The 13,777-nt window shown below is 37.7% G+C and overlaps 1 protein-coding gene across 1 annotated transcript in view; it reads left to right on the forward strand.

The window, feature by feature from the left end:
• kcnh5a (potassium voltage-gated channel, subfamily H (eag-related), member 5a) overlaps positions 1-13,016 on the forward strand; it is a 67,916-nt gene extending 54,900 nt beyond the window's left edge. Inside the window, exon 12 of the mRNA XM_060865026.1 lies at positions 11,331-13,016. Within this exon, the coding sequence (XP_060721009.1) occupies positions 11,331-12,524 (1,194 nt within the window). The 3' untranslated portion in view covers positions 12,525-13,016. The remainder of the gene's footprint in view (positions 1-11,330) is intronic.
• Positions 13,017-13,777: the final 761 nt, after the last annotated feature.

Genomic DNA, 13,777 nt, shown 5'->3' on the forward strand with positions numbered 1-13,777 from the left:
TTTTGAGGAGAATAGCACTTCATTTAAGAGACAAATTCAAATTCAATAACTTAATAAATTTAACAGCATAATTTATACCTTGCTATTTTCTGCTGACAAAAATTCAACAAAGTAAATATTAATTCAAGTGGAACATTAGCATAAAACATTATTTCTATGCCAATTTTTCAGTGCTTTAACTTATATGGGTTATATTTACACATTCAAATATTGAAAAATGCTTTCCTAGTAATGAGTTAATGCATACACTAATTCTTAAGCCATCGGGATATAATGACGCACGTACTGTACATTGTAGTATATGAATAGTCATGAACAATGCTAATAGGTAAGTATCAATAACTTGTTAACCAATTGCATTTATTAATTCTGGGACTTATTTACATATTGAGCGGTGTGCTTGGACCCAATGTAAGTTAGACTACAGTGTGACAGTATTATTTTATCGTGCATTACAATCATGCAAAAGTGTTGAGTGAGAATAGGTCTAGTGTTGTTTATTACAGAAAAAATTGAGCAATCACGATTATGTTCTCAGATGAGGTTGATAAACACTCAATATTTTTATACTGTTCACTATTAAGGATAAAATTCATTCTCAGGCTGTTTTTCTTTTTTGAGGGTAATAAGCATTCAACTTAATTTGTTAGACTCTATATATCACTCATTCATACCATAGAGCACATGATCTATGATTTGAACTTTACATCAACTAATATGACTTGACAAAAAAAAAGCTAGCTGTGTTAAGCGAACACGACTATATGTGCTTCTCCTGGTTCATATGGCCAGTTCAACAAACTGCTCCAACTGCAGGCTGCACTGTGACCAGTGGAAAAATATCACTTTTAAAAAAAGTTAAAATGTTCCCACTGGCAGACCGCTAATCTGTCCCCAGTGCACAGACAATGCTAGCAACATCAACTTTTAGGGTAGACCCTGAAAGAGATGATTCTAGCCAACTCTGCAAAAAACTCCAAAGCATTGTTCACAATGCAAGATAAGGGATCCAGGTTTTGCCTGTGTCCAGGTTTTGCACCATATTGAGAAAACTTTCCTCTCGCCTGCAATCAGATGTAGATCTAGATGCCTGCATGTGGATCCTGCACTACTGACTTATGTAAGATCATCTATGCAGCCTCCATTTATCCCAGTTGGTAGCTGTTGCATGATAGGGAAGTGCTGGCTGGTGGGTGGGAACTGGCAAATGACCAAACTGGGGAGAAAAATGGGCTAAATTCCTGAACCTAAATCCTTTTACAATGAGAAATGTTATTTTAATGTTATCTCCACTTGATGGATCTGTTCGCAATAACAGTGATGGGCAAATCACTATATATATAATCTGTGTTTTTATTAGACTATAAAAACAATTTTTCATCATTTTTGTGTTTCCCAAATTTGAGCCACAGATTATGGGTTATGCCTGGCAGCCACACATATTCTTTACAAACCAGAATGTCAGCTCTCTTATATTCGACTTGTATGCATCATGGATTTATGTGCAATGCTTCATCAGCCTGTTTTCCTAATGAGGCCAGTAGTCTCTCTATCAGTGATATTGATCTCAAGTATAGAGCTTCTGCATCTGCTAGTGCAGCTAGTATGCACACCCCTTTATCCAGTTGCAGCTTCAGTATAATCTTTAACATGTATACAGTAAGAGCACATTAATGAAACCAGTCTGTTGTGGAAAAGCCCAGTCACTCACTTGAGTGGAGGAAATTAATTAAGTATGGATGAAGCTATGAAATCTATTTGCCACTTGCTCAGCTCTATTCTGTGATGGGACCAGCTTTAGTTTTATGTAGACCTCATGACACAGGTCTGTATTGTATTCTTTCCTGTAGGTGAAGCAAGACTTTGCAAGTGTTTATTGAAAATGCTCAGGTCCCAAACAATTAGTGCACTGATCATGTCTATCATCTAATGCTATCAATGCTTGGAAGAACAACAGCTAGGTTCACACTAGCAAGTGACAAATGTATAAAATATAATACACACATTTCCTACAAAGTGGAAATCAAGGCATTGCAACTAAGGCAGGTTTAACAATAACAACACAGAATATTAGCAAGACTTCCATAATTTCTTGACAAGGAGAAAATGGCATAGCGATCAAGCCGGGTACAGTGTGGACCTTAAATAGGTTCTGCTCATGGAGACAATGTGATGAAATTTGCTATTGGCATTCAACATGGAAATATGCAAATGACGGTTCGGAAGGTAACAGCCCTGGTCTGGAATGAAAGAAAGTAGTCAGTCACTGACATTGCATACTATCTATCTATCTATCTATCTATCTATCTATCTATCTATCTATCTATCTATCTATCTATCTATCTATCTATCTATCTGTTTATCTGTTTATCTGTTTGTTTAATTAGATCCATTGTTAATCTAAACACAACATTGACACTTGTTAATCTTATTTGGGAAAAGGATATATAATAAGATGCTATTTTTCAGTACAAACTATGCCATCACCTCAATATAGCACTAGATGTTACCTTAAAAGTTACATTTTTCCTTTTTTTAATTAAACTTTTGTCTTAATGGTACACCATCTCTTTCCATCAGTTACGTACTCCATAAATGACATTTGTGGATTTTCAGATTTCACAGCCATTAAAGTCTAACATTTCATAAACACATTTCACTGTTATATCTGAAGGGTGATCTAACCTCTCTGAATGGGCATAAAATTAAATATTGATCAGAGAGAAATGACTACTAGCCTCTTTTTTATGTGTACAAGCTCTTTGAAAAAGTAATACTGTACTAAAAATACATCCTCTGTTTCTTTGGAATTTAAATAGTCCTCCTGGCTAAATATGTTTGCAATCTTATTGTAGTCTGATCATGACTTGTTTTACCTGGAGGTTTTTAATACATTGTGCACCCTCTTGCTTCTTTCTCTCACGGTGTTGATGTCTTCCTTCTGTGTGTTCATTTGTTGATTATCACAGATATTGTGTCATTTGTGGCTGTAATTTATCTATTACAGTGTTTATTAATTCCCTTTATATCTCTGCTCGTAATAGGTACAGATCTCTGTTTGCTATTTTGTGTCAGTGCTTGCTTCAGATGACTGAATTGGGAAATTGCTTTTTTTATTATCCTCTGGTTTCAGTTTGGGAATAAACTGAAAAATGTTATATGTTTGACACCAGTGAATCCTTAACCACAGTCTAGATTTGTTTTTCATATGCTGGTTCAAGACCAGTTTCTATTTCCAGGTGACTATTTTGACTTGAGGCTGTTCAGAAATAAAAATTCAGTTGAATCTTTTAAGGTGAGGCAAATGTAATTACATGGATTATTTTGCATATAAGGCATTATCGGCTTTTTTAATTGTGAAAGTAATAATGCCATCTAGAGAGTGTGAACAAAAAAATTCCCTCTTGATGCTTAGAGGTCATTATGAATGTTTAATTGCTAGGTTTGTCTCACTTAAACCATTGTCTCCAATGCAACAGTGAAAGCTGTTGACAGATTAGTTATTATTATTTTGCCACTAGGCTGGGTGTTTAACTAATTGCAACACGTATGAACGGTTATAATAACAAATGAATCATTGTATGATTAAGTGTGAATTTATATAATCTTTATATTCAGTCATTAGGAAATAGTTATATTATTCATTTACATCATTATTACATTAGTTCTCATTTCTGTGTTGTCATAATGATTTCGGATTGTGTAAATGAAAGATGTCTCACATGCATTATGTATTTTTATTATTATTATTTCTATATTACACATTTATTATCTGCAATTCAAATGCATTCATTCTTGTTAAACCTGCATGGCTTATGACACTGTAGATTAGATAAAAGAAAAAATAGTAGAAATATTCAGATATTTTGGAAACCTTCACAAATTCACACTGCCTTCTTGCCTTGTGTTACTAATTCTGTCTGCATGAATAATACACAGTTTTCATTTGTACTCCACGGGTGATGATTAGTTCCCCCAAATCCTGTATGAATAGGCTTTGGCAAGCTTTACTCTTGTTGTGCCAGTAATGGCATCATTATGCTAAACTTGTAATCAAAATGGGAATAGACATTATATTGGTATAAAATTTACATGCTCAGGGGAATTAGGGACCATGCCACGAAAATGATGCCACTAGTAGAGTGATATTCATGAACTGACGCTTCTGTGAACAGAAAATGGGATTTAATTGTATAATAATAATATTATTATGTAAAGGAGCTTTTGTCTCAGGTAGCCATCCTTACAATGATTACAAGAATACTCAGGAACTGACAAAGTCTAATTATATTTAGTTTTAAAGTTTAAAGATCTGTCATATATCACATCCCAGAGCTCTAATCAGCTTAACCTGTTGCTTTGATTGTGCACTAATTTTGCAATAGCTAACAAAAAAACTTATGCATTTTAATAGAGATCTAAAAATATTTTAGGACTTTCATGACTCACGGAAACTACAAATATTTTAGAAATTTCGATCTCTACGGAAGATATAATCTAATTTGCATTCATAAAGCTGATGAGAACAGGCCTGCCTCTAGCACTACCAGGGGACATGAAGACTATGGTTTCACCAGTGCTCCTGGTGTTGTAAATGAAGTGCTACACTTTATTAGGAACAATATACGAATACTGGGAAGTGCCTGCATTTTGTTTTCAAAATTTTAAGCTATTGATTTCAAAGGATGTTGAAAACAATCCTTTAAGATTCTGGCCCTTGTCCATACAGTAGTTCATGATTGCACTTTTATGCTGCAAGCCTCCCAGCCAAGGTGTTTATATTGTTATTGAAATCTGATCACTTACAGTAGTCGCCATTCTGTATTTTCAAATTTATTAAAATGCTTTCAGGGATCTTGGGTATGAATTATAGGAAACACAGTAAAACATTCATAATATTTTACAAAATCTTTTACTTTTTTGTTATTCAATCCTCAGACCACTGGTACAGTTGTGCATGAACTAACCATGTATTAGTTGTGCATAATTTTGACCTTAGACTATTTAAAAAACAACAATGGAATGTCAACTGAGGGCTTTATTATATACATAATACATACACACTATTAATTAATTGTACCATCTCTGTCCATTTATATAGACATACTGTCACAACCAGGGAAGGAAGGAGACGGACCTGTACACAGGATAGCTTCAAATGAAAGGGGTTTAATAAATGATAAAAACAAAGACAGTAAATGACGAGAACTAAACTAATACAAATGACGAGACCTAACCTTGACTAGACGTAACCAATGAATCCGTGCTGCCATAAGCAACGCGCCATACTTAAATACAAAAAGACAATGAGACACAATTGGGAACAGGTGTGGGGACAGGGAAGAGCAGACGAAGGCAGGGCAGACACGTGACAACAATAACAATAACAACAGCACATGGTTGTTGCACAACAGCACAACAGCAAAGTCCGCGCTGATCCCTGACACACACATTAGACCTACTCTTAAAATGAGCCATTAGAACAGTAAATGCTGGCCAACTTATTTGTTTATTTCTATAAATGAGAGCGCATTAAAAAATATGAAATGAAGTAGACAAAAAATGTGTTTATTTTATTGATTCAACTAAAAATAGCTAAATAAATGAGCAAAATTGCGTACCATGCACCATCTTAAACTGTGTAAATAATGAGTTTTTTTTAGGCCTATCCAGTTACTTCCTGTAAATGTCAGCAGTAGACACAGTGTTTTAACTCCTGCCTACACTTCACACTTTCTGCCACTGCTACGTATAGTTCATCGTGCAAGATAATAAGAAGTGCTGGCTCTAGTGTTATTTAAAAAAGTCACTAATAATGAGGAAACATAGTGTTCGAATCAAGACTATTTACAATGAGTAACTTCATCATTATAAATATACTTATGTTATGTTAAAGTTCAGAGCAAAGAAAAAATATGCTGTCTTTAAAAATGGTGGCCTTGTCAGCGGGAGCGGTGCCTATCAGGAAAAAAAAGCCAGGCCCAACTGCAGGGATAGAAAATTGACACGATTTATTAAAAAATAACAAGGGTAATATGGACAGGAAACACTGGGGAAAAACTTAGCTAGAATATAGACCGAAACTCAAAACTGCTTAACAAAATAGATAAATTGGAAACACTGAACTAAATCCATGGACAGGACAAACACAGGACAAAAGCTGAAAGATGAAGATTCCGTGCACAGAAGACACATAAGGGACAGGTGTGCAGAGCTGGGAAAGAATTAAGGCTACAGCCTTAATAATAAAGACACGTAAACATGAAACAAACAACAGCACATAATGTGCTACATGAAAAACACACTGCCGTAACGACCCCTAGAGTCCCGGCAGCAAATGTCCAAGCATAACCCTGACATTCTCACAGATACACACACAAATCATTTGAATCATTTAATCTTTTGAACCGAAGATGCCGACTCAGAATACAGTGCTTGTTTATAACAATTTAAAATTGTAACAACTACTGACTTCTGATTACATTTTATTTGACAAATCTCAATTGTTTTCTTAAAACAAGAAGCATAGGAGAATATCCCTTTGGCTCTTTGTCTAACTGTAACTTCTCTGTATCATTTCTAGCTCTTGTTAATATCTGCACCATCATTACTGATCTCTGTTATTTGTGATGTATGTTTCCTCCTTGTTTGCTCTCTGTCACTGCCATCCTACTGGGGCAGTAATAAGTGCTACTTAAATAATCTGATGGCAGAGAGAAGCTAAATTTCTTATTTACCTTGACGGAGGAAATTACATGCGATTGCAGCAATGCAGTGGTGAAAAGACTGCACAGAGATAATGAAGAGTCACATGACATTCTCAGCTCTATTTTTAACATCAGGGACCATTGCTTGGCCTGAGAAGATGACATTTTTAAAATCACTAATGTTACTGTGATGCTGTGTTACACGGCATGTAATATAACACCTTGTACATTATTTTGGCTATTAGTTATTACAGTAGTTATCATTTCTGGGGCAAATTAAAAAAATAAAAAATAAATAAAATAAAGAACGATGTTGATCTTTTCACTTTTGTGATTCCTGGAAATTTCTTCAACCACATTCTTCTAATTTGAGTAGAATGAGACTAAAATGATAGTAATATCACTTGACATTAGGCAATTCAGCATATTAACAGGGCTATATGATCTACTTATTTACTCCAGTTTTAAAAAGTATTTTGTGTAATAAACAGAAAAAGCACTGAATGTTATAATTCCTATCCTAATGTCTAGCCTCATGTCCTACCCTAGCCCTTGTCCACTGTTTTTCCAACATCTTTTCCTTGTTAGCACTGCCAGTCATTCTGTGACCTAACACACCCACACCATTCCGCAGATCTGGAAAACATCTAGAAGGTTTATATTTCTATATCTTTTAAGCATATAACATTGTAATAAAAATAGGTTTGTGTGATATTGTTTTTTCACAGATTTTTCATTTTCATTTTGACCATTTCAGGTTATAAAGAGATGGTTGGAGTGTAATAATAATATTAGAGACTCTGCAATGGGGAAATGTTTGCTGAAGTTTGATGGCCCAATGACCTGCATGTTCCCTGGCCCAATGACCTGCATGTTTTTTGCTCAGTAAGCAAACCAGTTCTGTTTAATTAGCTAAGTTTAATTCTGTTCACTTTAATATAGACATGTTTTTATTATTTACTGATTAAACATTTATTAAAAGTTTTAATCAGTTCATTCATTCATCTTCTACCGCTTATCCGAACTACCTCGGGTCACGGGGAGCCTTTGCCTATCTCAGGCGTCATTGGGCATCAAAGCAGGATACACCCTGGACGGAGTGCCAACCCATCGCAGGGCACACACACACACACACACACACACACACACTAGGGACAATTTTCCAGAGATGCCAATCAACCTACCATGCATGTCTTTGGACCGGGAGAGGAAACCGGAGTACCCAGAGGAAACCCCCGAGGCACGGGGAGAACATGGAGGTGGGAATCGAACCCCGACCCTGGAGGTGTGAGGCGAACGTGCTAACCACTAAGCCACCGTGCCCCCTAGTTTTAATCAGTTAAAAACTGAAACTTAAGGCACACATTCAGGCAATGTTTACTTAGCTGTATCAAAAATGTATTGTTTTAAGTCAACCTTGTAGAGAAATTATATCCTCATTCAACTTTAACTCAAAAAAGCAGTTTTTAGCCATTTTTGGCTGAAATATACATCTACGATGCTAACATACATCCATTACTAACCCTAACCCTAACCCTAACCCTAGCCTTGGCCTGGAGGTGAGGTCGTCAGGTGGTCCCCAACCTTCACTGGGTGTTTCGACCCTTAACCACAACACCCTCCAGTTGGTGGGTCAGCAGTAACTGGCCAGGTCACTGCCCCCCTCTCCTCCAAGTTTCCAGCTTATATCCTCTCTCTTATGCCAGAGCCAAGAGGAGGCTCTCTCTGCCGCTTCCCCCAGCTTACGAACAGCTGCTTTCCTCAAGTGACCTCTCAGTCCATCCTTTGTTAATAGATTCCACACAGATTGAGCTGGGAATCCCCGACATCCTACTTCCACCGTGATCAGCCAACATGTCCACCCTTTATCCCGACAACCTTCAACAAGTTGCTGGTATTTGGCTCTTTTCCTCTCAGCAGCTTCCTCACAGCCCTCCTCCCACGGCACCGTCAAATCCACCATGATGATCTTCCTTCCCTCTGGAGACCACATGATGATATCGGGTCTTAGAGTTGTAACCAGTATCGCCTCGGGGAAGTGGAGTTTCCTCTCCAGGTCGACCTCCATTTCCCATCCCTTTGCTGACTGCAGAAGGTTCTGCTTAGCTTGGCTGTGGGCAACAGGTCTTTGGCCTTCTTTCACAAAGGCAATGGTGCTCAGCAATGATCTTACTCTGGCTGGTTGTTTCTTCCTCGTTTCTTGCTCCAGGATGTCTGCAAGCACTGACAGCACCTTGTCATGGCGCCACCTGTATCTCCCCTCTGTCAATGCGGTCTTGCACCCTGACAGAATGTGTGCCATTGTTCCTCTCCTGCCACATAACCTGCACAGTGGGTTCTCCCTCCTCCCCCACCTGTGCAAATTGACTGGGGTTGGTAAGGTGTCATACAATGCTCGGAGTAGAAACGATATACGGAAGGGCTCCAGCCGCCACAGTTCACTCCATGTGATTGTCCTCTTGGGGAGGTTCCACCTCGTCCAGGCACCTTGGGTTGCAAGCTGGATGGATTTTGCTCTTCTCGTTTCTTCCTCAAGGTTTCGAACTTCATCCTGGATCATGGTTCTCTTCTCCCTAGGAGTTGACTTTGACCGCTCAGGTTTAAACAAGTTTATTGTGCATTTGAGGATTCAAAACCCCTAATTAAGTATCATTCAATTAAATATATCAGATAAATGGGAAAGAAAAAAATACTGCTTCTATTTTTGAGTAATAATTTATATTAGCATAATCTGGTATTACATTGAGGAGCTTCCATGCAAAATACATAAAGTTTGACATGTCTGATAATATAATAGCATAATAACAAACTCCAACTCCATCCATCATGTACTGTGGCCTAGAAACATGACCACACCAAACTCCACTTCAATACACTTCAGAACCTACATGCACTTTTGATCATACACACCAGTGCTTCTTTGCACACACTCACACCAGGACTTGTTAAAAGGCATAATATCACTGCTCAGCTTACCGTGCATTCTGCCTATACCAAACCTTGTTTTCATGTTTGCTGGTTTTCTGATTTTGACTATTGATTCTATGATTTTGTCGAAACTTAGTTTGCCCTTCATATCGTCTGATTTGTGTTGTTCTGTGCTTCTGAGTTCACCAAGGAATTTTGTGTCCTGTCATATCTGCATATACATCTGTCTCAGTCTTTGTTCCTGGATACTGTGGTAGTGAAACACAAATCATATACAGTAACCTTTACTAGTAGTAGTAGCATATACAATTCAATAGCTTAGCCTTGGTTTTTGTGTATTGATCAATAGATATTTAGTAGAAAATAATGTTTGAATCCTTCTTGAGGTGAGTTATTTTTATGCAAATATTTGAATTTTATCCCAAAGCAAAGAATATAGAGGGGGCAAGTAAGAACAAAATCCACGTGCTTAACCTGGGATAGTCATTAGATAGTGTGATTGGAACCTTATTAAAAATAACAAGCTGTGTGGAGAATGTCTTCTATAGTATGCCAGGCTGGGCCACGCAGCTTTCCCTAGGGCACCTAGAGAGAAGCCCAAGCGGCTAATTAGCACTGCCTAATTAATACCATATGCGATCAAAGCTTCTGTCAAATGCATGCCCATAACTGAAGAGAGGTAAAATACAGAAAGAGAGGTCCATGGTCTGGGTCTCAATGAAGTACTGGCTTGCCAGAGGCTGCATTGGTTTTTTTACCCGCAAAAAATCCACTTACAGTATCTACTGCTTTTTACTTACCGAAGGACTATTGGTTGTTAGCTATTTACAGTTTAAAATATTTAAAGAGCATTGCTTGTTAGGGAATTGATCATACACTACATTTTGTTTGGGAAAACTCCAGGCATGTTTGATGCAGTCCTCTAATCCCTGCAAAACTAAATAAAAACACATCTAACATTACATACAATAAGTAAAAAATCAACTCAAGCAAAAAGAGAAAATATTTATCTTTGCTCCAACAAAATCATTTTCATTAGAACTACAAACAAACAAACAAACAAACAAACAAACAAACAAACAAACAAACAAATAAATGCTACTACTACTACTACTACTACTACTACTACTACTACTACTACTACTACTAATAATAATAATAATAATAATAATAATTGTCTTTTTTTTTATTATGGGACTGGTTGTTTTGGAACTCTTGTGAATATCGATTGCATCATGGATTCTGATACCTGTATATTTCATCCCAAAAGCTAATGCTCAAAAAAAAAAAAAAAAGAATAAAAATAGTTCAGTTGACACCATGTTTGAATCAAACCATTATGTGCAGTTGCAGAAATACATTAAGATAAAATAAACCCAAACATTTTACTATGTTGCATTAAAATTGGTGCTATATAACCAATGCTAGCTCACGGTGAGAGTTGTGTGCTTGTGGTATTTGTGTAATGCATGCTGGGTATTATAGTGACATGGAGAAATCAAAACTGTATATGTGAAATTAGATGCATGCTACAGAATACTAAATAACACATTAAAAACCATTATTCTCCACTATATATTCCTAATTTATAATATATAATGTTTTTTTTTAACCATTAACAAATAGACTCTGTGGGGAGCAAATAGACCCCAGTGGTGTACAAAGCTGAATTAAGAAATTGTTGCCTTTTCACAGATTGTCTTCCGTAAAATAGCAGATGTGAAGAAGGAGGAGGAGGAGAGGAGACACCAGAAAAATGAGGTGACGCTCTCCATTCCTGTGGACCATCCAGTCCGCAAACTCTTCCAGAAGTTCAAACAGCAGAAGGAGATGAGAGCACAGGGGTCCTTGCTGCCTGACCTGGAGAGAAACCAGCTGCATGTGGAGCACCAGCTCCATCCACTGTCACACCACCACCATCAGCAGCACCATTATCCTCAGCCCCAATACCAGATGCACCAGTCACTCCATCATCATCATGGACCCTCTATGCAAAATGGGGCACCTGCTTTGGGTGGAGGTAGTGGTAATGGAAGCTCCACAGTTGTGACTGTTTCACAGATAACCGCAGTTCAAAGCTCTCTGGCATATGTTCAAACAGAAGACTCCAGTTTGAGGGCCTGCCATGAGGCCATGGAGCTTAAGCCCAGCCTGAGGGTGGCTGATCAGAACTGCCTAAAGTTCACCAGTCCTGTCCGACCCAGGGGTGGTGGAGGTAGTGCTGCTGGTGGTGGTCGTCGGGGATGGATGCGTCTCAGGAATACAGAAAATGGAGCCTCATTTGCTCCTCTATCTAACTCAGATTGGTCACAGAGGGAAGAGGAGTGGGGAGATGTTGCCCAACCCCTGAGACCGCTCCCGGAAGATACAAAAAACCAGGTGGCTGAAGGTAACGAACCCATTACCCTCAGTTCGGACAGCAATGGAAGTGACAATGCAAATGGAGGCACTGAAGAAACAGATGAGAAGAGTGCACTACACAAGACTGAATCTTGTGACAGCGGTATCACCAAAAGTGACTTACGCATTGACAGGGTAGGTGACTCTCGTAGCCCCATGGAGCGGAGCCCATTTGAGCAGCCTAGCCCTGGAGTAGGGGCCTTGACCACAAGATGTCTTTCTTTCCTACCTGTGCCTGAGCATGCTCTGCTTCAAAGCACCTTGCAGGAGGCTAAGATGGAACTTAAGGAAGATATCCAGACTCTGAGCGGTCGTCTGTCTGTCCTGGAGGCTCAGGTAGGGGAGATTTTAAGACTGCTCTCAGAGCAGAGGAGATCAAGCCTACAGCCACAAACTTCATCCCCAAAAAGTGAACTCAAATGTCAAGACATTTTCATTGTCTCTAGACCTGTTACTCCTGAGGCAGACAGAGATGATGGACCTTTTTGAATCAAGAGAAAAACATTTATTTATTTATTTAAAATATGATGGTGGGTTTATTTATAATGTTACCTCTTCTAACTACAAAAAGAAAAATATGTTAAAGGGGTAAAAATAATTTCTACTGTAAATAGATGCATGTCCAGCTGGAATCTGGCCTGCCAATGAAGTCTACTTTAAAAATAGTAGTTGCTTGTACATTTATGACTGCATGCACAATGATTTCATTTTTATACGGACCCCATGTGCTGGACTATTTCTTGACTGACTAATATTTCAGGGCATTTATCTTCAAGAGCAGAAGCACTGCACGGTGCACACAGGAGCTCTATGGCTGTAATAAAGGCTTGGTGTGGTATTTGGTAGCACAGCTTGAACAGAACACCTCTTAAAACTTACTTAGCTAGTTTCATCTTTTCACACGCTTTTCCCCAACATATCCTTGTGTATTGTTTATTTAACTTGTTTATTTAAATTGTCTTACGCCCTATAAATCATAGCATGCAGATTGTAGTTGGATATCCAAAAGAAATGATTTTATCTTCTAATATAGAAAGTAAAAGATATGTAGCTCTTATTTGTCTCATGCTATACCCATTAAGCAATACTTTTATGTTAAATCTAAATTTGACATAGAGAGAATGTGGGATGGGTGGGTACAGTAGATACCCATGAGTATTATACTGTATGAGTGCATGCTGGATTTGTAATATTAATTGGCATGAAAGGGAGTTAAGACAACATTCAATTGTACAAATTAACATGTCCAGCTTTAGTATGGGCTACATTCTGGAAGACGTCTTAGAAGCATGAACATACCCATGTCTATATTATCATAAGCATGAACTTATTTTTTTTTTCAGCATGGTAACAGATCTGTTTGGTACAGTACATTTATGTAAACATTGATGACTGATAACAAGATGTCAATCTGGTAAATGGAGATTTTCTCATATTGATTTCCTATTTTAGTTTGTTTCACTTTATCTTTTTTTTTTTTTTGGTTATGTAGCCAAAGAAGGCGCTAAGGACAGTTTCTGGATATGACAGAATTAGACAAGTAAAGAATATTTGCATGCTATCCAACTCAAACCCACACACTGTTAGGATATAGTAATACTGGCATTTAAATTCAGTGCTAGTAGTTTTTTTGTTACTTTCTCACAAAACACAACTTTTTAAGCTCACATGGGGCACATAGGAAGGCAGATCAGTGTTAAATGAAGTTATACAGCTAACATTAACCTAGTAACACAGTTATC

This window comes from Tachysurus vachellii, chromosome 3 (assembly GCF_030014155.1).
Source record: "Tachysurus vachellii isolate PV-2020 chromosome 3, HZAU_Pvac_v1, whole genome shotgun sequence".
Taxonomy (NCBI): domain Eukaryota; kingdom Metazoa; phylum Chordata; class Actinopteri; order Siluriformes; family Bagridae; genus Tachysurus; species Tachysurus vachellii.